Source organism: Oncorhynchus clarkii, chromosome 3, assembly GCF_045791955.1.
Source record: "Oncorhynchus clarkii lewisi isolate Uvic-CL-2024 chromosome 3, UVic_Ocla_1.0, whole genome shotgun sequence".
NCBI lineage: Eukaryota > Metazoa > Chordata > Actinopteri > Salmoniformes > Salmonidae > Oncorhynchus > Oncorhynchus clarkii.
The window spans coordinates 36,963,078-36,989,909 of NC_092149.1; the positions used below are offsets into that span (position 1 = coordinate 36,963,078).

Genomic DNA, 26,832 nt, shown 5'->3' on the forward strand with positions numbered 1-26,832 from the left:
TCGGGGACTTATTGCCTTCAGTGTCCTCTTCAGCATGTAAAATGCATGTTCAATTGGATTCAGATGCGGTGAGTGACTCGGCCAGTCAAGGATTTTCCACTTTTTGGCCATCAAAAACCCCTTCGTTGCTCTAGCAGTATGTTTAGGGTAATTGTCTTTTTGTATGATGAAGTGCCATCCAATGAGTTTGGAGGCATTTGGTTTTATCTGAGCAGATCACATATTTCTGTAGACTTCAAAATTCATTGTTCTACTTCTGTCTGCAGTCACATCATTGATGAAGACAAGTGAGTCTGTTCCACTGGCAGCCATACAGGCCCAAGCCATAACACCCCCTCCACCATGTTTCACGGATGAGGTGGTATGCTTTGGATCACGGGCATGTCTTTTTTTCTCTCCACACTTTCCTCTTTCCATCACTCTGGTACATGTTAATCTTTGTCTCATCTGTCCACAATACTTTTTTCCAGAACTCTTGGGGCTCTTTTAGGTGCTTTTTAGCAAACTGTAATCTGGCCTTTCTGTTCTTCAGGCGTATCAGTGGTTTGCATCTTGTAGTGTATCCTCTGTAGTCCTGCTGGTGTAGTCTTCTACGTATGGTTGACTTTGACACATCTACACCTGCATCCAGGAGAGTGTTTTGATCTGTTGGGCTGTTCTCAGGGTGGGTTTTCTTCACCATAGAGAGTATTCTCTGGTCATCCACTACAGTGATCTTCCTCAGTCTACCGGGTCTTTTGACATAATTGAGTTCACCGGTTGTTGTTTTCTTGTTAAGGACGAACCAAACAGTTGACTTGGGCATGCCCAGGGTTTTTGCAATGTTCCTGATTGATTGATTTTTATTTCTGAACCTTATGACGGCCAGCTTCATTTGCATCAACACTGCGGTCTTCCTCATGTTCTCACACCCCAACAACAACCTCCAAAGGCAATAGCAAAGTCTAGAATCAATACTATTCATCAACAGGTCTACTGCATTCACTAACGACACAAATGAATACACCTGCCTAACGACACACATCTGTGAAGCCAATTCAACAAATACTTGCAGTACCTTAAAATGGGGGGGACCATGTACAAAAGGTGCTGTCATTTCTAAACGGTTCATCCTATATGTATGAAAATACCCTCAAATTAAAGCGGACAGTCTGCACTTCACCATCATTGTCATTGTACCCTTTCAAACTTAAATTTCTAGAGTACAGAACCAATATAACAAAGAAATGTCACTGTCCAGTGAATGATGGTGCTCACTGTAAGTATAATACTTTAAAGTAATACTTATGTCGTTTTTGGGGGTATCTGCACTTTACTATTTATATTTTTGACAACTTTTACCTTACTACAGAAAACAATGTACTTTTTACTCCATACGTTTTCCCTGACACCCAAAAGTACTAGTTATATGTTGAAAGCTTAGCAGGACAGGACAATGGTCAAATTCATACACTTAAGTATACTTTATCAATTACATTTACTTCTGATACCTAAGTACAGTATATTTAAAACCAAATACTTTGTCTTTTACTCAAGTATTATTTTACTGGGTGACCTTCACCTTTGTCATTTTTTATTAAGGTATTTTTTACTTAAGTATGACAATTGTGTAATTTTTCCACCACTGTACAGAACAATGCTTTTAAGCTTAAGTATATGCATACCACAATAAAATTACTAAACTAAAGTATAAGGCCTACCACAAAAAACAATGGCTTAAACTGAAGTCATGTGAATCTTATTTGCACTCACTGTATATAGACTTTGTTTTCTTTTTTTCTACTGTATTATTGACTGTATGTTTGTTTATTCCATGTGTAACTCTGTGTTGTTGTATGTGTCGAACTGCTATGCTTTATCTTGGCCAGGTCGCAGTTGCAAATGAGAACTTGTTCTCAACTAGCTTACCTGGTTAAATAAAGGTGAAATATATATATTTTTAAATGGAGCAATTTTGCATGAAAAACAGAGTATATCAGATGCTGCTACCAATAAATTGGTTTATAGCCTTTAGTGTGAATATCTATACTGTGCCTACAGGTACACACAATGTAATCTTATGTGTTATGCTGAAAATAGTGATATGTTCTGTATGCTGTACGGTCACTGTGTAGATAATTCCATGGTCAGTGTGATTTACCTGGATATTGAAATGTAGTTGACAAGATTACCTTTTTAAAGCACATTTATTTACATTAAAGTGTTATCATCAAAACATACACCAGATTCCACTCACCATGCCACTCAACACAAAAATATGTTAATGAGCAAAACCAACCAGTTAGTTTTGATTAAATATCTTGTTACCACTTAAATCTGCATTTAACAAAACAAGTTTTGCAGAGCAGATTCATGTCCTATTCTCTTCTTCTTACAATAATTTTTTTCCCCAAAAATATTTATTACCAAGTTAATAAAACATGCAAAGCAAAAATGTATTATATAAGATATGAAAAATATGATGAAAGATGAAAACGAAGATTTACAGAAGTAAAACACTTCCTAGAAGCAGAACAGAAAACAAACATACTTGGTATGGAAAACATACCAATACTGGTTGAAAAGCGACATATGACAAAGCTTCAAAATCATTTTTGCAAAGGAAATATGTAAAATGTCAGAAAATGTCTTGAAATGTATTCATCCTATAAAATATGTACATTCATTCAATGTATTGTCGTATCAGATCAAATATTGCAATGTCATCTCAGCAACTATTTACTTTGGTTCTGACTGATGTTACATTGATGTTGCTTACAGAAAATTAAGATTACATTGCATTTCATCTTTATGGCGCTGACCATGTGAAAGCCCATAAACATAGTCATGTGTAAGAGGTGTAAATCCAAAATAGGGGGATTATGATCAATATTCAAGTACGAACGTTGGACAAAACAAAAAATTCATGGACTTGGTTCCTAGTATGGTATCCCAGGGAGACTTCAGGGGTCACAAGCCTCAACTGTCTTCAAAAATGAGGGAGGTGCAATGGAAGCAAGGTACTCAATGGCAGATCTAAAAACAAAACAAAAATTATAATTTGAGACAAAAAAAACAACAGTAAAAAAATATATTCAAAAAATCTGAAATAATGCAAACAAATAAATACATTCCAAATGTATTTGATGATGTAATGCTTTACATGGTGGATGATGAATTTACCTGAATTTCTGGATGGTGAAGCTGTTGAATTGGGATATCGTCCCTGTTAAGAGACTCATCAGCCATGCCCATCTGAGTCTCTGCAAATCCCCATCGAATTCTGATGGAATGAGACATCTGCCAAAAAAAAGGGAATCAATCATCTTAAAATACTGAGGTGAAAAAGGCATGATCATAATCATCCAACTGAGAAAAATGTTTGATAGCGCTTTCTTCCAAACTAGAATTGAAATGCTAGCGATAAAGGGGGAAGAGAAAAAGACAGAATCAGAGGAGAGTAGAGAAGGTGTATGGCTATGATGAAAGGGATAAAAGAAAAGTATTTGACAAAACTACATTACTAAAATGACAAAATCAGAAAACTGATTTCAACTTACAAGAACCAAAGCAACATCCAGGATGCAGATCTTTGCCTCTAATGTCAGAGGAAGCATGGAGAAGCCTGACATCTTCTGAGGACAGTCTACCAGGAACACTTGACAAGAGGTAAATGGTGGGTATAGTAGTCCATAATGATGGGTATAATAGTTCATAACTTTGGAGTGGGCGATTAAAGAATAAGGTGATGACTTGGTACATGGGCCTGTCCACTGAGCAGAAAGGGCAATGTTGTCTGGGATGTAGGACACGGAAGCAGTTCATTAAACGTTGAATGTTGCAGTCGTCGTCCACTGTTTAAGTAGTGTTTTTTTTATTCTGCTCTGCGACTATTGGTTTTACTGTGCCAGATAACTAATTTCACTTTAAAATGTAAAAAAAAACTCTGGGTCAAACTCTATACAGACATTCAGAAATATGAAGACATCTAAAAGTGTCACTATAATATCTATGTTGGCATATTTCATAGGATATTGGCAAACAGATAAAAGAAAGAGGACAAAAATATTCTTAAATTCAAAAAGAAAAAGAAAACTGGAAAAATATATCTGTTCGAAGTACATATATTCGTTTCGGAAAGCTTAAGTATACAAGTTGTGTTAACGCGAACTATAAAATCAGTTGTGATCACTTTATATGAAGTAAAAACTAAATCCGATACTTTGCAATTAAAATATAAATTGACTTACTAATCAATAAAAATTGCAATAAAATGGAACAAAACATTACATTTATCTAATAGTTATAAGAAATTTTAGGCTGGAGAGATAAGGCATTGTTTTGGACATCTATATGAGGACCTGCATTTAATTACTTCCAGCCATTTCCGAATGTGACCACATGAGCAGAATAAATTAATTATTTGTTTTTCAAATGTCGATTTCTTTTCCTATAAATTATGCGACTGTGGTATGCATTGGTATCATCATTGGGAAGGCTCGTTGTTCTTCTGAGCTGCATGGCCTGATCATTGCTAGAGCCATAAGGGCTTGGGCTAGCTCATCCATGTTGAGCCCATTATGAGGTCCTGCATTATATCTGCGGCCACCGTAACTGCTGGAGCTGGTGAAGGAGGAGGATGAGAAGTTCATACTGAAACCGGAACCTGTGGCATCAAAGCTGCCTCTTCTGGATCCTGTTCTGGATCCAGTCCTGGACCCGGACCGGGAGCCAGCGGCAGACCCGGAATTGCTGGCATTGTATGGGCTGTACAGCCCCTTGCTTGACTGTGAGGAGGCCTCCAGCAGTCGCAGGCCAGATCCTTCCTCAACCATGCTTCTGTCCATGGCATCTTTGTAAGAAATTTTTAGTTTGGTTTTGGGACATGTCAGGTATTTGGAGTAAGCGCTCACATCTCTCAGCTTCTGGGCAGTGCGAGCATCAATTGTGCCCTTTCTGATGGATTCATCCAGTGAGACTCTACCCTCAACATCCGGTTCAATCAGCCCCCCCGTAAGGTATTGGACTTCCAGAAAACGTTGCCCAGCTTCATAATACAGCCAGCCTTTCTTCAGAGCTTGGGAGGCAGACATCTTCACTTTAGTTCTTGGGTCCTCAAATCCATTGAAAGCTTTGTGAGCCAGGGTGATACGGTCCACCATCACCTTGTCCACAAGCCCTTTCTCGGTTGCCTCAGTAACAGCGAATCGTTCACCAGTAGTTGGGTCGATTATGCCCCCTGTGCAGGCTTGTGCCTCAAGTAGTCTTTGGCCTGTGATATTGTCCACAAGGTTCCTGTGCATGGCCTCTGTGACTGACACCTTCTCCAAAGTGTCTGTATCCAGGATTCCGGCTACAGGGCCAGTCTCCTCCGTGGGGTCATTCCACATGATTGCAGGGGGTCTAATGGAGGGTATGGGGCTCATGGGATTGTATGATGATGAGGTGGAACCAGAGGTGGAACCAAAAGAGGATGACCGGGAGCGGAAGCCACCCATGTTTCCAGACAGCATGTCAGCAAACTCAGTGATGGACAGGTTTCCGGAGCGGTAGGTACTAAGTGAAGTCTGGTCAATGAGGCCTCGTGCGAGGGCGTCATCAATGTCATACTGTCTTCCTGACCGTCTGTCGATGATCATTGACTTGACAACGCCATCAGAGGATGTCTGTGTGATCTCTTCCCACTCACACTCCTGCTCAGAAAGCTCCAGGTAGGTCTGATGGTCAATGAGCTGCTTTCTAAATGCCTCATAGACAGTCATCTCTTTGCCTGACTCTGGGTCCACGATGACCACTCGGCGTTTGCGGACAGAGGATTTGGAGGAGGTCTTTCTCTCGCGCTTCTTCTCCTTCAGGAGCAGGAGGACAAGGCCAGTAGCTGGGTCAGTGATGCATCTCTCCATTAGCCCGAGGTAGGTCAGGTTCTCCTCAGTGTTGGGATCGAAGAAACCCTTGGTGTCATCTGATGGATCTGTGAGAATCTCATTCATCTCCTCGTCGAAGAGGCCACGGTTGTAGGCCACCTCCACTGGCAAGCGATGACTCTCCTCTGGGTCAATGATTCCGCCAGTGGCAATCTGAGCCTCAAGGAGACGTATTCCATGGTCTTTTAAGATGAGCCCCTTCTTCATGGCCTGGAACAGAGAGATTGTCTTTCCGGAATAGGGGTCTCTGTAACCTGTCACGGCACGCTCAGCAGAGAGAAGCTTGTCTTTGAATTCTGCCCCCACTATTCCCATCTTGATAGATTCATTGACAGTAAGTTTGAGATTTTTGATTGGGTCAATTACATAGCCTGTGGCAGCCTGAGCCTCCAGCAGTTCAAAGGCAGTTCCTGGCCTGATCATGTTCTTTTTCATGGCTTGGTAGACTGATAGACGGTCATTAGTTCCCTCTACATAAACACCAGCGATACAGCTTGTGCCCTCAAGGTATTTTTGGAGTCTGCGGCTAACCTCTTCCACTGAAATCAGACCTTCATTCAGCTCATTGACCGTCTGTTGGTCGATGATCTGAGAGCGTAACATCTCCTCTATGGTGATCTGTTTTCTAAGACCTTTGAACGTCAGTCTCTTGTCTCCCAGTGACAGCAAGCGCATCCCATTGGTAGGGTCAATCTTGCATCTCCTGAGTAATTGGGCATAAGAAAGTTTCTCCTCAGTGACAGGGTCAACAAATCCCTTTACGTCATCAGCGAGCCTTTCATTTGTTTCCTTGTTGATGTATCCTCTCTGTGTGGCAATGTCCGCTGGGAGGTGGAAGTAGAATTCAGGATCCATAATGCCTCCTGTGGCAGTCTGAGCCTCCAACATTTTCAGAGCATAATCCTCCAGAACAAGGTCCTTTTTCATTGCTTGGAAGAGAGATATTATTTTGCCACTGTAAGGGTCCTTGTAGCCTGTGACCGCTCTCTCAGCTGACAGAAGTCTGTCATGGATCTCAGGGCCGACCACACCCTTGCGGACAGCCTCATCAACAGTGAGTGTCTCGTTTCTCACAGGATCAATTATGAATCCTGTTGCTGCTTGTGCTTCCAAGAGACTAAGGGCAATTTCAGGCTTCAAGAACCCTCTCTTCATCGCTGAATAAATGCTCATCCTGGAAGTGGAGTCAGATATGACACCAGCAACGCAGCCCGTGCCAAACAGATACTGCTTCACACTCTGCATCTCCATAATGTCACGGATGTTTCTTTTGTCTTGCTTCAGCAGGTTGAATGTCTCCAGGTCAATGATACGGGAATTGTAGAGCTCCTCGATAGTGACCCTACGTCTGATTGTGTTGCAGGACTTAACAGTTTCACCTCGGATGATCTCTCTCTGCTCCATAATCTCAATAATGATGATGATCATGCGCTCTTTAGTGATACTGCCAGAACGATACTCCTCCATCAGCTTCTTCCTCTCTTGCTCAGGAAGTAGATTTGAGTTCATGATGTCCCAGAGACTTTTTGACCCTCCAGCAAGGGACTCAAGTGAACTGGGGAGGTCAATTTGTGTTGTGGCCAGGTCATTCTGCGTCTGTTCTTCCGTGTAGAGGTATGTCTTCTCCACCACAATAGGGGCCTGTGGCTTGGAAAGTGGTAGAAGGTTCATGCCTGAATCAGGATCTCTAGTGCACTTCTCTTTCAGCTGTTTGTATGTTACTTTATCATCTGAATTGGGGTCTGAGAAAGCTTTGTTATCGTCAGATGGTTTAGAGAAGCTGTGTGTCATTTCTTTGCTGAAAAAGCTCTTCTGATAGGCAACGTCAATAGGAACGCGGTGGCTGTTCACAGGATCAATGATTCCTCCTGAACTCAGTTGGGCCTCCAAGAGTGGCATGACATGGTCTTTAATGATTAGATCTTTTTCCATTGCTTGGAAGAGAGAGATTGTTTTGCCCGTGAAGGGATCTTTGTAACCAGTGACTGCTTTTTCAGCAGCAAGCAGTTTCTCATGTAGCTCAGGGCCGACAATGCCTGCTTTAACTGCATCATCCACTGACAGGTACTGGTTCATCACTGGATCTATAATGAACCCTGTGGCAGCTTGGGCCTCTAGAAGTGACAGGCCTGTGTTGTGTCTCAGAAGATTTTTCTTCATAGCTTGATAGATGCTGATCTTCTCCTTTGTTGGTTCAAGGTAGACACCAGCAATACTGTCAGAGCCCTGTAGGTACTTGCTTACATTGACATTTTCGCTGACCTGTGTAGGTGTCTTTTTGCCTTGTTGGAGCATGTCAAACGTAGCTTTGTCAATGATTTTGGAATCAAACAGTGACTTGGCAGAGACAGGTGCTCTAAGCCCTTTGAAGCTGTCTTGCTCTTGTTTCTTAGCCTCTTTCTCGTTTACAATGGTGATCACAATCGTGATGATCTTTTCTATTGTAATCTTTCCAGACCTATACTGCCTCATCAGGTCAATTCTCTGTTCCTCTGTAATATATTCAGAGTGGATCATTTCCCAGATAGTGAGTTTCTTCCCTTTGAATGGACCAGACTGCAGCTCCATTGTTGCTTGGCTCATGGTCTCTTTGGTTTGGACGTCTGTGTATGTATGCTCTTCCTTTGCATTGATTGCTTTCTCAGACAGAGGAAGAAGCTGAAGGCCAGATTTATTGTCAGTGACACATCTCTTGTATAGCTGTGAGTATGTGACATTTTCCTGTGTGTTGGGGTCAAAGTAGCCTTTAACATCATCAGTTGGATTATTCAGAATATGCTTCATTTCATCATCAAAGAAGCCTCGTTTACAGGCAACATCATGTGGGATGCGGTGGCTTTTCACTGGATCAATGATGCCTCCTGTTGCAAGCTGCGCATCTAGGAGTCTGATGCCCTGATCTTTTGGAATGAGTTCTTTCTTCATTGCTTCGAACAAAGACACAGTCTTTCCTGTGTAAGGATCTTTGTAGCCTGTAACACCTCTTTCAGCTGACAGTAGTTTTTCATGCAGCTCAGGACCAATGACAGTTGCTTTCACAGCTTCATCGACAGTGAACTTCTGATTCTTTATAGGATCAACAACAAATCCTGTTCCTGCTTGTGCTTCCAGCAGAGTTAAAGCAGGCCCTACCCTCATCATATCCTTCTTCATGGCTTGATAGAAAGACATAGTCTCCTTAGTTGAGTCAATAACTACACCTGCAATGCAGTTTGTACCCTTCAAGGATTTGTGAACAGGCTCCATTTCAGACACCTCTTTGATTGTTTTATTGCCTGTGTGCAGCTTGTTGTAGAGGTCTTTGTCGATTACCTTGGACTCCAGTAGTTCAGTAGCAAGGACAGGTCCCCTCAGACCCTCAAAAGCGATTTCATTCTTTTTTTCCTTTTCCTCTGCCATGGTGATAACAACCTTGATGATTTTTTCCACTGTGATCTTTCCTGTCTTGTATTGACGAATAAGATCCTTTCTCTGGTCCTCGGTAAAGTACTCCGAATTGATGATTTCCCAGATAGTTACAGTCTTTCCTTTGAATTTTCCGAATGGCACAGAGACGGTTGTCTTGCTGAACACATCCTTGGTCTCCTCCTCTGTGTAGGTTGACGTGCTCAGAGCAGCCTTGTCAGTGATGGGCAGGAGCAGCAGTCCTGTCTCCGGATCTGTGCTGCATCTCTGCATTAGCTGATGGTATGTTAAGTTCTCCTGGGTGTTAGGATCAAAGAATCCCTTGGTGTCATCCGAAGGGTCCTCCAGTATCTTGTTCATCTCAGCATCAAACTGCCCCTGTTTGTATGCAGTCTCGATGGGCACACGGTGGCTGTTTATGGGATCAATGAGTCCACCAGTAGCTATCTGAGCCTCAAGCTGCCTAATGGCATGGTCTCTGTCAATCAAGCCCTTCTTCATAGCTTCAAAGAGTGAGATCTTGTTACTTGTGTAAGGGTCTTTGTAACCAATGACAGCTCTCTCAGCAGACAGCATTTTGTTGTGCAGCTCAGGTCCGATCAGGCCTTCCTTCACAGCCTCACTGACAGAGAGTTTCTTGTTTCTAACTGGGTCGACTACATAGCCAGAGGCTGCCTGTGCCTCCAGGAGGATCAAAGCACAACCAGGAGTCAGTTTATTTTCTTTCATAGCTTGATATATTGCCATTTTCTGATTAGACTGTGTCAAGACACCCCCTATACAGTTCTTGCCCTGCAGAATTGTTCTTAACTTATCAGTCTGGCTGAGGTCTTGCACGGTAGCTTTGCCATTCTTCAGCTTATCAAACTCCTTTTTCGTCAAAAGGCCAACTTCATAAAGTCTGCTTGCAGGTACTTTCTCGCGGATGCCATCAAAAGACAATGTATCCTTCTTACTGTCAACCTCATCTCCAACACTTTGGCCATTGATAACCTGCTTTGATGTCTCCACCATGGTCATATGGATCAGTTCATCCTCAGGCACATTGTCAGTCTGGATATCGATTTCTCTGGTGTGGGAGATTGGCTCTTTATGGGCGACCTCGAGCTGCTGCAGTTTCTCGCGAAGTTTCTTGTTCTCCTCGCCAAGCAGCTTTTCCTGTTCAAGTCGTTTCCTTTCAAGCTCCTGCATCTCTTTTTGCTTGTTGAGCATTTCTTTCTCAGCCTCTTTTTGTTTGTTGAGGGCAGCATCCATGGTAGCCTGAAGTTGATTCTTCTCCTCCACCATTTGCTTCCTCTGCCGTTCCTGTTCTTCTTTGAGGGCCTTGGCCTTCTTGACCTCTTCCTCAAACTGGCTCTCCAGCTTCTTCTTCTCCTCTTCAATTTGTTTCTCCTTCTTCAACAGCGCCGCCTTCTCTGTGGTGAATGTCTGCTGGAGTACTGTCTTCTCGTGTTGGATTTGTTTCTGCTGAGCATTGACCATCTAATTGAGAAAAAGGGAAAACAAGAACATAATTAGAACAATATGAGTTTCATTTATTTTTTAAATACTCCGTAAAAAACTCCATCAATCCACATACTGTGCAATATAGCAAAGGAATTACTACATTTTAGTACCATGCATCCCACTTATAAGAATCAGTCCCAAATAGTTAAAAATATAGATATTAGATTGAATTATTCCTATGTTACATAATAGTATATACACTCTTCTCAGTAAGGGGAGAACATTATGGGGAACACCACCAATAATCTACACTTTTATCCTGGAAAACTGAAAATCTCTGGAAGGGATATGATCTTTTTAAGCTTAGTGTACCGTAATAGAAATATAACTCAAAACAATACAACTGTGTAAGTGGTTATTTTTAGGAAAGGAATAGATAAAGAAATGTAATTAAATAATTTAAGATTGTTAACCCTCTCTTTGAAAATGAACAATGACATAAGCTGCACTACTATGCCATCTCTAACAATACCTCTTTAGAGTTATTCTGTAGGTCTTCGGCCTCCTTTTTCAGTTTGTCCTTCTCCTTTTCTAGATCAGCGATGGCTTTGCGTAACTCATCAGCCTCTTTGTTGCTGCTCAGTCGCTGCACTTCAAGTTTCTCTACAACAGTCAATTTCTCTTTAGTTGCTAGCTCTGTCTGATGAAGACGGGCACTGATCTCATCTGCTTGCTTCTTGAATTTCTTGGCCTCATTCTCTGCTTTGGACTGAGCATCACTTAGTTGGGACACTTTGACTTTAAGGTTTTCAGCTTCGGCGGTGATCTCCAGCTGTCTCCTGCGCTCAGCTTCCAAGGATTTCTGGAAGCCCTCAGTCTCTTCCTCAAGACGCTGCTGCATCAGTTGTTTATCCTCAAGCAGCTTCTGGGCCTGCTCTTGAGCCAGGTCCTTCTGTCTTTGGAGCATCTCAGCCTCTGCTTTCAGTTTACATGCTTCCTGAATGGCAAGCATCTTCTCCTTTAGCATCTTCTCTGCAAGTGCCCTCTGTTGGGAGAGGTCAGATTCAGCAATCTGTCTCATGTGTGCAGCCTCCTGGGCTTCCACACTGAGTCTGGCAGCTTCTTCTGCAAGCTTCTTCATGTTCTCAGCTTCCTCGGCCAGGAATTTCTGAGTGTTATCCTTGTCCTTTTTGATAAGACGCTGGTTCTCCTGCTCAATTCTGAGTTTCAGTTTGACCAGCTCCTCCATCTGAATCTTGACTTTGAATAACTCCTCTTCCACCTGGGCCTTCTGCTTGACCGCATCACCGACTTCGTCCTTTAAGCGCTGCAGCTCCTCATCTAAGACAGATTTTTGCTTGTCAGTTTCATCCAGCTGAAGCCTGACCTTTGTGAGCTCTTTCTCTACCTGAGTCTTTTGACTCACTGTTTTCTCTGCAAGCTTTTTGTGCTTTTCCATCTCAGCATCTGCTTGTTGTTTCTGTTTGATTGCATCAGCCTCAGCCTGCGCTCGCTTGGCAGCTTCGAACTCTGCCTCCTTTCTCAATTTCACGGCTTCCTCTTGAGCTTTGGCTTGGTTGGAAGCTTCGAGTTCAGCGGCCTGTTTTTGGCGTTCTGCATCCTCAGCTTGTTGCCGGAGAAGAGCAGCCTCCTTCTCTGCCTTTTCCTTGGCAAGCTCCGCCTGTTTCGCAAGCATCTTGGCTTTCTCATACTCTTCCTTGAGCTGTTTCTGCGTGAGGTTGTCCTCCTTCTGTTGGACAAGGACACTCTGAACTTGCTGTTCTGCTGCATTGCATTTTTGTGCTGCTTGTTTGGCTACGAGGATCTGTCTTTCTGCTTCCTTGTCAGCATCCTCTTTCTGCTTTTTGGCTTCATCTGCTTTCTTTTTGAGGCGCTCCACTTCCTCCTGTGCATTTCTGCACTGTCTGCCTGCTTCTTCCTCTGCAGCAGTGATCTTTTTGACCTTTTCCTCTGCTTCGCGCCTGCGTTTCTCCTCCTCCAGGGCAAGTTTCCTGTGTTTCTCAGCCTCTTTTTCAGCTTGGAGTTTACTCTGTTGTGTTTCCTCTGCAATGTTTTTCAGTTTATTCAACTCCAGCTCCAAATCAAGCTTGCCAGATGAGGCTTTCTCAAAGTTTAGCTTGAGAATGCGAATTTCCTCCTCAACCACTCGTCTCTGCTTGAGAGTTTCATCTACAAGTGTCTTTTGTCTTCCCAACTCATTCTCAGATGACTTCTTGAGTTGATTGATCTTTTCTTCAATATCTTGCTTGTGCTGGCTGGCTTGGTCCTCCAGAGCTTTCCTCTGGTAAGCTTCATCCTCAGCTTGTCGTCTGAGTCGCTCATTCTCAGCCTCTTTTTCTTTGAGGGCAATCTCTGCTTCAGTCTTCATGCGAGTTGCCTCGTTAATGGCAGCAAGCTTCTCTTTGAGGATCCTTTCAGCTTCAACCCTTTGACGAGCTGCTTCTTGCTCAGCAACTTGCCTTTGTCGCTTGGCTTCCTCAGCGATGGATCTAAGTTTGCCGGCCTCCTCAGCAAGGTCCCTCATTTTTGCAGCTTCAGATTCAAGGAGCTGTTTGCTCTTCTCAGTGTTGGACATGCTCTCCTTTTCTGCCTTGGACTTTAACTGCAGGAGTATATTCATTTCACTCCTCACTTTGGCCAGTTCATCTTCAAGCTGTTTCCTTTGCTGCTCAGCTGCACTGACTTCATTCTTCAGGCGGTACAGCTCGTCATCAAGCAGGGATCTCTGTTGCTCAGCATGGTCGAAGTCTGCCCTTAGCCGGATTAACTCCTGTTCTGCTGAGAGTTTCTGCTGAGCAGTTCCCTCAGCTATCCTCCTCTGCCTCTCCAGCTCTTGCTCTGCCATATCTTTCTGTTTCAGTGCCGACTCCTCAGCTTTAGCCCTCTTCCTGGCCTCACGCTCAGCATCCTCCTTCTGTTTCTCGGCATCCTCCTGGGCACAACTCTTTTTGTGAGCTTCTTCCTCAGCCTGGAGCCTTAAGCGGAGTGCCTCATTGGCCTTCTGCCTCCATTTCTCTAACTCCTTCTCCGCCTCCTCCCTGGCCATATCAGCCTCTTCCTGTTGCTTCTTGAGACGAGCTGCCTCCTCCTGCAGCTGGATGACGGTGACATGCTCTAGTTTGAGTGATTCCTCCAGCTTTGATGTCTTTTCAACATAGGACATGCGTTTGCTCTGGAGTTCGGTGGCAGCACTCTTCTGTGCCACCTCCTGGGCAACCTTGATCTGCCTCTCCTTCTCCACTTCAGCTTGCTTCATGCGTCTCTCCGCCTCCTCTGCCTGCATCTTCAGCTTCTCAAGGTCTTCCAGAGCCTTCTGCTTCTGCTTGGCTGCCTCCTTCTCAGCCTCAGACTTTAACTTGAGCTCTTCCTCTGCCTTGCGTTTTTTCTGGGTCTCCTCGTTGACCTGTTTGCGGAGCTTCTCAGCCTCCTCCTGTGCAAGCTTCCTCAGCCTCTCGGCTTCAGACGCTTTTTCCCGGAGCTGCTTGAGCTCATCCTCAGCTGTAAACTTCTGTTTGACAGTGGTCTCCAGCTGGATCCTGATGATACGGATTTCCTCCTCAATCTTGACTCTGCTCTGATTGGCTTCTTCTACCTGTTGACTCTTGGACTTGATCTGCTGCTCTGAGAGATTTTTGAGCTCATGTAGTTCCAGCTGGATATTGTGCTTTTGCTTTTCTGCATCTACAGACACAACTTGTCTCCTGCTGACTTCCTCCTGCATCATGAGCTTCAGCTCTTGAGCTTCTTGCTCGGCCTTGGCAATGGCCTTTGCATGAGATTCAGCTAGCTGCTTCTGTTTGTTTAACTCAGCCTGCATCTCTGCCATTTTTTTCCTGTCTTCCGCTTTCATTTTCTCAGCAGCTTTCTGTATTAGTGGAAGCAAATGGTAAAGAAAATATAAAAAATTAAGCATGACAGGTTAAATGTTAATAGGTAGCTTAAAGATAGATATATGCTCAGATGTAAATTCATTCAGGAAGATGCTGTTAAAGCAAGATATCTTCGACAAAGACAATTCAAGGGAGAAACAAGTAAGATGGAAAATGGTTATGTAACAATTAATGTATGGAGACAAGACATCACAACACAACAAAGTGAGGAACTCATGTGGCATGCAACTGTATCTTTTTCAATATCGGTGTCCTTAAGGCAATTATTTTGTGATAAACCATTTTGCATAAGTGAAATAGTAAAGTGAATCTTTTTTTTTTATAATCTATTTTCAGCTTGAAATTACTCAAAGTTGTTATTCAAAAATGACATCACAATCAACCAGCAACTAGTTAGTTGAAATGAATCTATTCACACGGTTAAACAACCTGTTATGAGTTCTTGCACAACAATGCAATGTATTCTTTAGATCCCTATTATCAAGGAACTGGGCAGAATATGTGCAAAGGGGAAAGCAGGGATAGTACAAGGATTGTCTGAAAATGTAATAAAGAAAATAGCACCTAAAGCCCATGCGAACACAGAATAAACGAGACACGGAAGTAAGTGAATGTAAGGTAAATATGAAAATGTTTGACAGTTTAGGTGATGAATTGAAGCCTGAGGGTATGGAAGGTAAGGCACATAATGAGAGAATAGTGACTGGAGCGTAGTGGATTATTTACCTCTTTTAGCGCCCAAACAAGATAAGCATTCATCATGACAAAGCACTGGCAAGCAGTTAAGAGAAGCAAAGAAACAAACAAAAACATTAGGGTTAGAAAAGAACGGGAGACGGGGAAGTGTGTGTTCATCTGAAAAAAGAAAAGTTGAAGGACATGGCAGTCGGCCTGAAGCATACAGTGGGAGAGCTTAGATTGATATCTAAGAAAGAGTGGCCAATGAGAAAAATAGACATAGTGAAAGAAAGAACGCCCCTTTAAAAAAATATATATTACGGCACACCTCAATAAATGACATGAAAATGAATAGGCCAGAATACAAAATGTGTAAACCCCTATGAGTTGCTTCTCCTAACCCACTGGAATTTCCTCTCATTGGTCTCTTAATTGTTTGAGGATGCTCTCTTTCTTTTGCTTCAGGCTGAACATAAACGTTTCATCAATTCATTGAATTTTGTGACAAGGCCACTACTGCTTATCAAAACAGTATGCAATTGTCATTGGTGTTCATATAATAGATCAGTATCTACTTGGCCCTGGATATTTTAAGGCACCATAAGAAATGAATATGACACTCTAGCCATATTCTAATTGATAGTCCCTGTTTCCCATCTGAGAACCATGACACTTAGCACTAGGCTGATTTTTGGTAGAGCGTTCATATTTGCCGAATAGCACCGCATGGCCATCATTCTAAGAAATAGGACTTCCTGTCTGCTAGGTGCCCTAACATCCTGCGGCTACAGCACAGCATGCCAATGCCAACGTTCCAAACCATACTTTACCTCAAAATGAAAGAATATCATCCATACATTAATGAGTGTGTATGCATTTGTGCGTGCAAAAGAGTGGTTGTGCATTTGTTTTTCATTGGTTGTCAATGGGTTAGGGTTCGGATTTCCCAGTGTGTTGTCACGCACCTCCTCGTCCTCCAGGCGGCGCTGTGTGTCGGTGATAAACTTGATGTACTGACTGGTCAGAGTCATCAGCTCGCTGTAGCGGGTTCTTAGCGTCACGTACTGATGGAGAATAAATGAAACAGGAAACCTTTGATTAGGTGCGGGGTTTAGTCTTAAACTACCGATCTAAACGTTTCTCCTAGCATTGCAAATGGTTGTCGGAGAATGACAATCTGCGCTCAGATTACACAAGTGGCACAGACCTCTTGAATGATGTTATCTGAGGCCGAATCCATTTTGGTTTTCTTCAGGGGTGAGAGAGGGTCCACCTGTGCTTTGTAGGCCACCAACTGGAGTTCATAATCCTAATAAAAAAGAAACAGGATGTTTCAACACTGAAACCTTTATGAAATGAAGATATTTAAATAAAGCTGGATATGAATGAAATCATATGGTTTCCTCACTAATGTTGCGCATGCTTACCTTGATAGTGTCGATATATGCCTTAGCATATTTCTGACACTCGTCAACTTTCTCTTTGTTTTGCTCAATCTCTTCCAGAAGTTTCTATGTCGGGGATAAATAATCAGAATTAGTCTGGATGGGATTTCACGGTGTGCCTGTGTATGTTCAATGAGGAGAACTACACAACACACACCTTTTATAACATTCATCGTCTCAGAAGTAGCATACAAAATAAGTCGGAAAAAAGGTGTCAATGATTTATTTTCACAAAGTTCCAGAACGTTCAGTTGATCAGCTAAGCACCTGGAGCCATGCAGTGATGCAACGGACCCCTAATATTCCCCCATCAGTACCTTCTCCTGGGCCAGTTGCTCCTTCAGAGTCTTGCTGTCGCTGATGGACACGGCCTGGATCTTCTCCTGCCTCTGCTTGGCCTCACCGGTCCACTGGATGAGCCAGTCGTAGCTTTCTCTGTAGTAACCCAGCTGGCGACCCAGCTGCTCCAGCTCCCGCTGACGCAGGTCCATCTGGGAGAACACAGCCTGCCAGCGGTCCTGGAGACCGGACAGGAGATGACGGTAGTGGTCCAACTCAGCGTCACGCTCACTGTGCACACGAGACATCTTCTCGCTCACGGCTGCTGCCTTTCCGAGCTCGCCCTCCAGAGAATCGAATGCAGGCTTTTCACCCTCCGCTTCAGCGCGCATTTTCTACAGGGAAGGAGACGGGAGGGAAGAGCAACAGTTAGATTGTTAAATAAGCTGTCAATAAGTGCAGCTTACGTCAACAACAAAAAATCTTTTAAAAAGTTCAATTTTTTCACAGAACAAGTTATGCATGTCTTGTTTCATCGCGTAAACAGTTTCTCTCTCTTTGTAAACCTGCCTTGTTTCCATGTTCATAATCCAATGATACATATATAAAACGCAAAAATACATGAGCGTTGGCTGTCAACAAACCCGTAATGAATCCCACACAGTTCATTAATGTCCCAAAGCGCATGTGTTTTTAATGTAATAAACATCACAACCTATCTACTGAGTAGCGTTTATGCAAAGGCCTCTCCAGCTCCCATGGCTTGGAAAAAGCGGACCAACTGTGTCATACAAAGAGGAGGTAAGTGTTCAGAGAACGGAGAACAAAAGCCTGGTTGTTCAGTGGAAACATAACACAAGAATAAAGGCTGAGGCTGTGCCCAGAGCTGCCCAGTCAGTTCACCTTGAGCTGGGTGCGGTACATCTCCACCTCCTTGACGTCATTGGGCACCGTTTGGACCTCGCGCAGTCGCTTCTCGTACTTCTTCAGAACGCCCTCGGCCCCCTGCGTGTTGCGGATGACCACGTCCACCGTCTTCAGCCTGAGGCAAGGAAGAGGAAATGTCAGTGGAGGAGGGATGGGGAGGGAAGTGGCGTGAGAGATTTAATGCTGCTTAAATAGAATGTTGTATTTTTCACTTGCTTGTTTGTTGCTTTTGTCAGGGCAATAAGAACCCCAAAAATGGAAACTGGCTACAGAAAGAAAACCGACAAGTCAACTCACTTCTCTAGATAGACAGAGGAGAGGATGTAGGCGTGGTCCATCTTCTTCAGGGTGAAGTCCAGTTCAGAGCGCAGGACAGGGGCAGTGCTGGACTGCTGAGGAGTGGTACTCAGGACCTCCTCGGTCTTCACGGCCACCTGGTCCAGGTTCTTCTTGATCCCCTCAAGCTCCACTTGGACTTTCTGAAACAGGAGAGAAACAAAAACAATTAAGATAAAGAAAAGGACAAATAGCAAAACAAAGAGAGAAAATCTCCTCAGATTACAAACTTCCACCGAGTGTCATAATGCTGAACGAGTCCCTCCTATCAGGACCAGGGAAGCAGTGTGTTCCTGAGCCTGACCTGTGTGTGGACTCTCCGGTTGATGAGCTGCCAGGGGTCTTGGTGGAGTAGCATAGAAAGGATCCCCACTAGGCCCAGAGCCAGCAGGGTCCAGAGGAGCTGGATCAGCAGGCTGGGCAGTGGGCCTTCCAGCCAGTCACCCTCAGTCTCCATAGAGAAACACAGCCCAGGGACTTACTGAACACACTGAGCATATACACTACTCTATTTTCCCTTTCTTTCTCTCTCTCTTGCGCTCTCCGTCTTACTCTCATGACTCGTCTTCTCCTCTTTCCCTCTTCCCCCCTGAGAGGCAGCGCAGAAGGCGGCAACCATGCCATTCCGCTCCCTCCCTCTCTATCTACCTCTGCCCCGCCTATCCTCCCGTCTACCGAGTCACCGTTCCTCTCTTTCCCGCGGCACTTGGCTCCCGTACAGTATGTATATCTCCTTTCCCAAGCCCCCTTCTTTCTCACATTTCTCTCCCCCACCGCAGAAAGCCCTATCCATAGCTGCAATCTGCTGTAATTAGGCCTCGCAGTCGCCTCTCTCTGTATTTCATTCCCTCTCTTTCTACCCCTCCCTCATCCTCTCTCTCTCTCTCTCTCTCTCCTTTTCTGTGTAGTGCTTTGTCCTGTTTCTGGTGCCAGTCTGTAGCTTGGTATCAGGGTTGGGGAGTAACGGATTACAAAAACAAAAAATAGCTGTACGTTACGTTACCAGCTAAAATATTGTGATCCGATTACAGACACTTTCGAAAAAACTAGATTATTCTCAATGACATTCAAATCAGCATTGAAAAAAGGAACAAGTTCATGTTTGTTTCGCCTGAGCGAATCTGACCACAAGGCAGAGACAACTACGATGACACACCAAATGCATGTGAAGGATGCAAAAACAGCAGGAATAGGCTTCTGTAGTAGGCTCCAGTTCAAGCTACAGTACGTCTTCCAATGGTGCGAGTGCTGTCGGCATCCAAAGATGATCCAACTTGGGGAAAAAAAACGCTTGGACGTTAAGGACAGCAGATACCACTTCCTATTGGTGTCTACATGGCGCACTGATTTGAATCACACTGCTGCGTTCTCATTTAGCTATTTGCACCTTACGGATTGTGGTGGTTGTGGATGGTTGTGGACATGTGTATTTGAACACAATAATGGTTGAATGAAATAAGTTTAAGCTGCCTATCAAATCATTGTTTTTTGTGACCAGTAGACAGCCAGTGAAAATGTTGATCTTGCAAACAGCTGCAGAGTGCAGATCCCAGCCTTGAGAAAAAAAAGTTGGAGGGAGTTCCTTCCTTCTCAACTACTCTGTGATATCGTGTTGTCAAAAACAAGTTGAATTTAAGAAGACCACAAGCGGGTATTTTATTGCTGGATCTAATGTGTGCTGATTCAGGAAAATGCCCATAGGCCTAATGGACACATGGCTCAAACTCGCACACTTTTGATAGACTTAAACCTCTGCAAATTATAGAGGTATCAAAGTGTCACCAAAGAAAAATAAACAATAAGCCTATAGCAAATACAGAATATGGTATACATTTTTCATATGCAAGTTGCACTTTTCAGTAGTGCTCATAGAATGCCATTCAACGAGAGCAGGATTTATTTTTAAACTCAAAGCAATGACAACAAAACCATAAACAACAGAGTAGGCTAGTAAGTCCTTTGTTTTTGGGTTATGCTCAGGTAAAACAATTTGGCTAATCTATATTTCCATATTTACAGGTCCTAATCTTGAAGATCAAGGGGTATTCAATTAATTGGAGTGACTGGAAATCTGAAAGACTTGTGTTTTTAATGTAAAGACATAGCCTAATCAGATTGTTATCTGTAGTAGAAAGCAATGGGTTAGAAGAAGCATACATAACCAACCCATAAAGTAAAATGCAACATCCATTTATGGCCAGCTATGTAAACGCTAATATTGATTTATCCTGTAATAGATGTTGGTAAATTGGTAGTATAAAGGTTTGCCGCCTTCTAACGCAATCTTAAGGGGAAAGTAATCTATTACAATTGTGGCCATGTAACTAACGGATTACATTTAGAAAGTAACCTACCAAACCCTGCTTGGCATCACATTTTAGGTGCGTCCCCCTCCATAACAGTTTTATAGTAGCTCCTAAAAACACATTCAGGGTTCTTTATGTTTTTTGGTGATTAACTTCGGTATCTGTTGTCCCCATGGACACGAGCACTGAGGCGCCCCTCCCCCACCGCTACCTTCACCTGTATAGAGGTTATACTTAATTATCCTTTATTTATACAGGTTGATCCCACTGAGCGTCTTCTACAGAGGAGACCTGTTCAATAAATAGGTTAGACCTAAGTCACAACGCATTCTTTAGTTAGTACAGTCTAGGTACAGCACCTTTTGGTCAGTGGTCTTCTGGGTACAGTCTTGGATGGGGTCCTTGTCCACAGGCTTGCGGATGCGGGCCACGGTACGAGCCTCGCAGTCCTCTATCCGTAGACGCAGGTCCTTGATCTGGGTGATGTAGGTCACACACATCGACTCGTCCTGCTCACCTGTGTGCAGCGTGGACATTGTGGAGATCGGTTAGGGTGGTAAGAGTGTGGCACTAGTAGCTCCAAGGCTGTGGGTTCAATACCCACAGGGATCACATACTCAAAATGTATGCGCTCACTGTACTGTAAATCATTTCAGATAGAAGCGCCTGCAGAGTGGCAATAATAATACAATTATTATATTATCATGGTGAGGAGCTTAGGGCAGGATGGGTGTGTGGTTACTGTAGGTGTGGTAAGATAGAGGGTTGACTGTAGTGTGGTGAAACCTTTCCCATGTTTTCTTCCATGTACGTTCTTTACCTTGCAATACCTTAGTAATTTGAATGGAATTACAATTGCTGATTATATAAATAAATAAATAAATAAATACACACACACACACACACACACACACTTGAAGTCGGAAGTTTACCTACACTTAGGTCCACAAATTTATTGTAAAAAAATATGGTTTTGGCAAGTCGGTTAAGACATCTACTTTCTGCATGACAAGTATTTGTATTTATGTAATGTATTTATTTCACAGACAGATTATTTCACTTATAATTCACTGTATCACAATTCCAGTCGGTCAGAAGTTTACATACACTAAGTTGACTGTGCCTTTAAACAGCTTGGAAAATTCCAGAAAATTATGTCAAGGCTTTAGAGGCCTCTGATAGGCTAATTGACATCATTTGAGTCAATTGGAGGTGTACCTGTGGATGTATTTCAAGGCCAACCTTCAAACTCAGTGCCTCTTTGTTTGACATCATGGGAAAATCAGAAGAAATCAGCCAAGACCAAAAAAATTGTCCTCCACAAGTCTGGTTCACCCTTGGGAGCAATTTCCAAATGCCTGAAGGCACCACCTTCATCTGTACAAATAATAATACGCAAGTATAAACACCATGGGACCACGCAGTCATACCACTCCGGAAGGAGACGTGTTCTGTCTCCTAGAGAAGAATGTACTTTGGTGCAAAAGGTGCAAATCAATCCCAGATCAACAGCAAAGGACCTTGTGAAGATGCTGGAGGAACCAGGTACAAAAGTATCTATATCCACAGTAAAACGAGTCCTATATCGACATAACCTGAAAGGCTGCTCAGTGAGGAAGAAGCCACTGCTCCAAAACTGCCATAAAAAAGGCAGACTACGGTTTTCAACTGCACATGGGGACAAAGATCATACTTTTTGGAGGAAAGGCAAACTGAAGAACACTATCCCAACCGTGAAGCACAGCGGTTGCAGCATCATGTTGTGGGGGTGCTTTGCTGCAGGAGGGACTGGTGCACTTCACAAAATAAATGGCATCATGAGGGAGGAAAATTGTGTGGATATATTGAAGCAACATCTCAAGACATCAGTCAGGAAGTTAAAGCTTGGTCGCAAATGGGTCTTCCAAATGGACAATGACCCCAAGCATACTTCCAAAGTTGTGGCAAAATGGCTTTAGGACAACAAAGTCAGGGTATTGGAGTGGCCATCACAAAGCCCTGACCTCAATCCCATAGAAAACTTGTGGGCAGAACTGAAAAAGTGTGTGCGAGCAAGGAGGCCAACAAACCTAACTCAGTTACACCAGCTCTGTCAGGAGAAATGGGCCAAAATTCACCCAACTTATTGTGGGAAGCTTGTGGAAGGCTACCCGAAACGTTTGACCCAAGTTAAACAATTTAAAGGCAATGCTACCAAATACTAATTGATTGTATGTAAACTTCTGACTCACTGGGTATGTGATGAAAGAAATAAAAGCTGAAATAAATCATTCTCTCTACTATTATTCTGACATTTCACATTCTTAAAATAAAGTGGTGATCTAACTGACCTAAGGCAGGATCCTAACTGACCTTACTAGGATTAAATGTCAGGAATTGTGAAAACTGAGTTTAAATGTATTTGGCTAAGGTGTATGTAAACGTCCGACTTCAACTGTACACACACACACACACTAGTGCAGTGTATTCATATGGTTCATGATCAGACATGCATGTGTTCACATGTAGTGTGTCACACACACACACACACACACACACACACACACACACACACACACACACACACACACACACACACACACACACACACACACACACACACACACACACACACACACACACACACACTGATATGCATTCAAACAAAGCATATTTCATTACAAATGCAGTACTGTGCAATACTGTGCAGTGGTATCTCTACACACAGCAAAACACAGATTGACCACTACCTGAATGTATTTTTCTAAAGCACTATATTGCATAACAAAACAACAAACCAAGCCACATTGGAAATTGACAACAAAAAGATACAAAATATCATGCACTCAATCAAAAGCTGGAAGAGCTAGCGAAAGCATTGCTATCTATGTGAACACTAAGTTGATGGGGTTGGAGTGACGGAAACAACAAATTGTTAATTTTTGAACGTGCCAACCATCCATAGTTCAAAAGCATGGCGGCTCACTGTTCACACTCACCTTTGGTTTTAACCACTGGTCCTGAAAGTTGAATTTGACAGTTACCCAATGTTTCTGAACTGGTGTACAGTAACACGCCTTTCACCCCTGACTACACACATCCACTGTCTAAAAAACTGTCTGCTAGTGGTACTCAGAGAAGGAGAGTAGATGCCACCCTTACCGAGATCAAAACTTTATTTTACAGCCCGCTGTTGATTAGGTCATTACTTATACATTATCTGTCAAACCAGAGAAGGAGAGTAGATGCCACCCTTACCGAGATCAAAACTATATTTTACAGCCCGTTGTTGATTAGGTCATTACTTATACATTACTTGTCAAACCAGGAAGTCGCCAAACCAGGAAGTACCCACTAATACCCCATTAGTTTCTTAGTTAACGCCATGTAAACACCAGGTAAGTCCCAGGCTGTAAACATAAAGGCATACAGAGGTTTGTTGTGTTTGTTCATGAGCATGTAGGTGGAACGGACCTTTCTCCACAGAGCGCAGAAGGTTGTCGTAGTACTGTGTGGTCTTAGAGTAGTCGCCCTCGATCTGCATGCGGTCATGCGGCCCAAACAGCTGGGAATCCTGACTGTCGCGCATGAAGTCCTGATAGTGAAGCTCCAGGTTCCTCATAATCAGCCTGTACTCCTCCACCTTCATGGTCTTAAACTATAGAGGGAAGAGAGGGGAGGGGGAGAAAGGAGAGAGACAGAGAGAGAGAGGGAAAAAAATAGGGTGAAAAGGAGAGAAGGAAGACAAAGAGAGAAGAAGAGGCAGGAGAGAGGGGGGGGGGGAAAGGGAGAGGTAGAATAAGGAGAGAGGTAAGTATAGTAGTAATAGTAATATAGTAATAGTCAATCTAAAACATGTTCATCTTAAATCGTTATAATCCTTCAAAACCTCCTCTGTGTGAGAGGAACCGATCCGAATTGCCTGTCAATTTGTCCCTGTCATTCTGTCCATGTGCCCTGCCTGCATCACAACCTGTTATAGGCGGTTAAAAAAAAAAATATCTACTATACAATCAAGGCTTTTTAGTTTGTTTGTCACGTAATACAAACAGGCTTTGGTAGACACCGCTCCTTACTGTGGTAACGGTATGAGAACTTCCCCCGCCGATAATTCCATTTGGAAACCCATGAGCTTTTCTAACTCAATAAAACACTCGTCCATGTTTACATGGTCTGCTCTATAAATAACAGAGCTCGAGACTCAACCTCACCGTTAAAGCAACAAAGGCATGGGAAATCTCCCCGTTCCATTCAGTACACTTGCAGTGACCCAAACGGGGTGACCACTTGACTCCCTCACAGAGTCACTGATTGGCTGTCTGTGAGGATCACGTTTTACTTCAAATAGTCTACGCGTCAAACAGTTAACCGTTGTCAAACTATTTCAATTACTATACATCTTCCTCCGTTGTTTTTCAAGATAAAGAATTTTAAAAAATCACAGATGACTAGCGTTTACCATGGTGATGTTCCAGGTACGTATCTGTGTGATGTCTCTCGTCAGGTACTGCCAGGACAGCATGCTCTTCATGTCCACATGCATTCTCTGCCACAGGAGCAGCATCGACTGGTGACCAGAGTCCAGACTGGGGTAGGAGACAGAAGGAAGTGTTACTGTACTGTAAAACAAATATAACTAGGGCCCAGAGGTTTTTTTCTCCATGGCTAGGTCACGAAAAACCAGCCTGGTCCCAGATCTGTTTGTGTCATCTTGCCAACTCCTAGGGTCATTGTGACGGGAGACAGCGCAAACAGATGTGGGACGTGGCAACAAAAGAAAAACGGACTCCGCGTGATCCATTGACGGAGAGCGCTGTGTATTGATGCAAGAGTCTCACCTGGACACACTGTCCATAGCCTCCTTGTTGACAGGTGGAACCAGGAGGCAGACTGAAGGCACCACCGCCTCAATGCCTGAGCGGTTCAGGACCTTCCACTTGTTGGGCTGTGGGGAGTTGTTGATGAGGGCACACTCCTCTCCCTTATGGACGGTGATCTGCACAGAGAGACGGAGTACATGAGACGTTACAGTCCATGGATGGATGGTGGATGGCTAGACCAGCATGATTGAACGAACCAGGAAGAATGAATGAATGAACGGGGGGGGGGGAGAGTGATGAACGAACAAACAAATTAACGAACAAACGAACAAAAAGTAAGTATCTACTTCCTCTACATATGTAGAGCTGTTATTCCTACACCAGATGCCTTCAAAAGGTGATAAGGATGATATGCTCACCTCCATCTGTTTGAAGTCGCACACGGCCTGGATGGGCAGTTTGCCCTTGATGGACTTGGTGGGGTTACGGGGCTTCAGCTGGATTATGGTCTTGGCCCTCTTGTTCAGGCCGGCCACGTGAGTCTTAAACTCGTTCAGCTGTTCTTTCTCCTCCTGGTGAAGAAGGGAAATAATTCAACAATCAGGAAAAAGATGGAAGACAAAGATAAAGAGAGTTTCCTGGTTTGCTTTCTCTGCATTTGAGCAACTAAAGTCCTGCCTATGAGACGAGGGCCCATACTCATAAAGTATCTCAGAGTAAGAGTACTGATCTAGGATCGTGTACCCCCTTTCCATTCATCATATATTAAAAGCAGACCTGATACTAGATGCGCAGTCCTACTCTCACGATTTATGAATACGGGTCCAGAGCTAGGTGACCTCAGGATTTATGTGAGCACAAGCACCCGTACACAGTCCAACTGTGTATTAGGCTACGTACCATAGCATCCTGCAGCAGGTCCTCCAGTCGCGTGGCCGTAGTGGTGCGATCGCAGCTGTACTTCTTCTTCATCGTCTCCTGCATCTTCTTCATCGTCTCCTCGGCTTCTTTCACGTCCGAAAAGAACTGCGAAGAAGCACAAGACGATAAGGGCATGTGTATTGAACAATAACACGAGAACGTCAACAATTGGGTTTGGAACTATCACTTATGGAACCATGCAGGTTTATGAGCCATTCTCTATTTAGAAAATTATTCGGAGCATCCAAACCTGGTAGTACGCTGTGTTCTCTTTGAGGTGAGCCTCGATGCAACAACACAGCTGCAGGATCCAGCTCCACTGAGTCTGCAGGGCTGCTGTGAAGGCCTGGAAATTAAAGGGGAACATGAAGAGTTGGGCAAAACAGGGTGGTGTTCATTAGGCACCAAGCGGAGGAATACTGACTGAAACAGAGAGGGACTACCTGAACTTGTCCAATAAGACATGCTTGTTTGCA

General features: G+C 43.5%; 1 protein-coding gene across 1 annotated transcript in view; it reads right to left on the bottom strand.

Moving 5' to 3' along the window:
- The window catches only part of LOC139385527 (plectin-like), a 225,260-nt gene that overhangs the window by 43,368 nt on the left and 155,060 nt on the right, over positions 1-26,832 (bottom strand). Inside the window, exons 18-32 of the mRNA XM_071130654.1 lie at positions 26,607-26,702; positions 26,336-26,461; positions 25,855-26,007; positions 25,454-25,611; positions 25,075-25,201; positions 24,090-24,273; positions 20,996-21,153; positions 18,292-18,473; positions 17,971-18,109; positions 17,106-17,462; positions 16,771-16,854; positions 16,551-16,652; positions 16,309-16,407; positions 11,287-14,640; positions 4,443-10,790 (exon numbers count right to left, since the gene is read on the bottom strand). Coding sequence (XP_070986755.1) covers positions 4,443-10,790; positions 11,287-14,640; positions 16,309-16,407; positions 16,551-16,652; positions 16,771-16,854; positions 17,106-17,462; positions 17,971-18,109; positions 18,292-18,473; positions 20,996-21,153; positions 24,090-24,273; positions 25,075-25,201; positions 25,454-25,611; positions 25,855-26,007; positions 26,336-26,461; positions 26,607-26,702 — 11,667 coding nt within the window. The remainder of the gene's footprint in view (positions 1-4,442; positions 10,791-11,286; positions 14,641-16,308; positions 16,408-16,550; positions 16,653-16,770; positions 16,855-17,105; positions 17,463-17,970; positions 18,110-18,291; positions 18,474-20,995; positions 21,154-24,089; positions 24,274-25,074; positions 25,202-25,453; positions 25,612-25,854; positions 26,008-26,335; positions 26,462-26,606; positions 26,703-26,832) is intronic.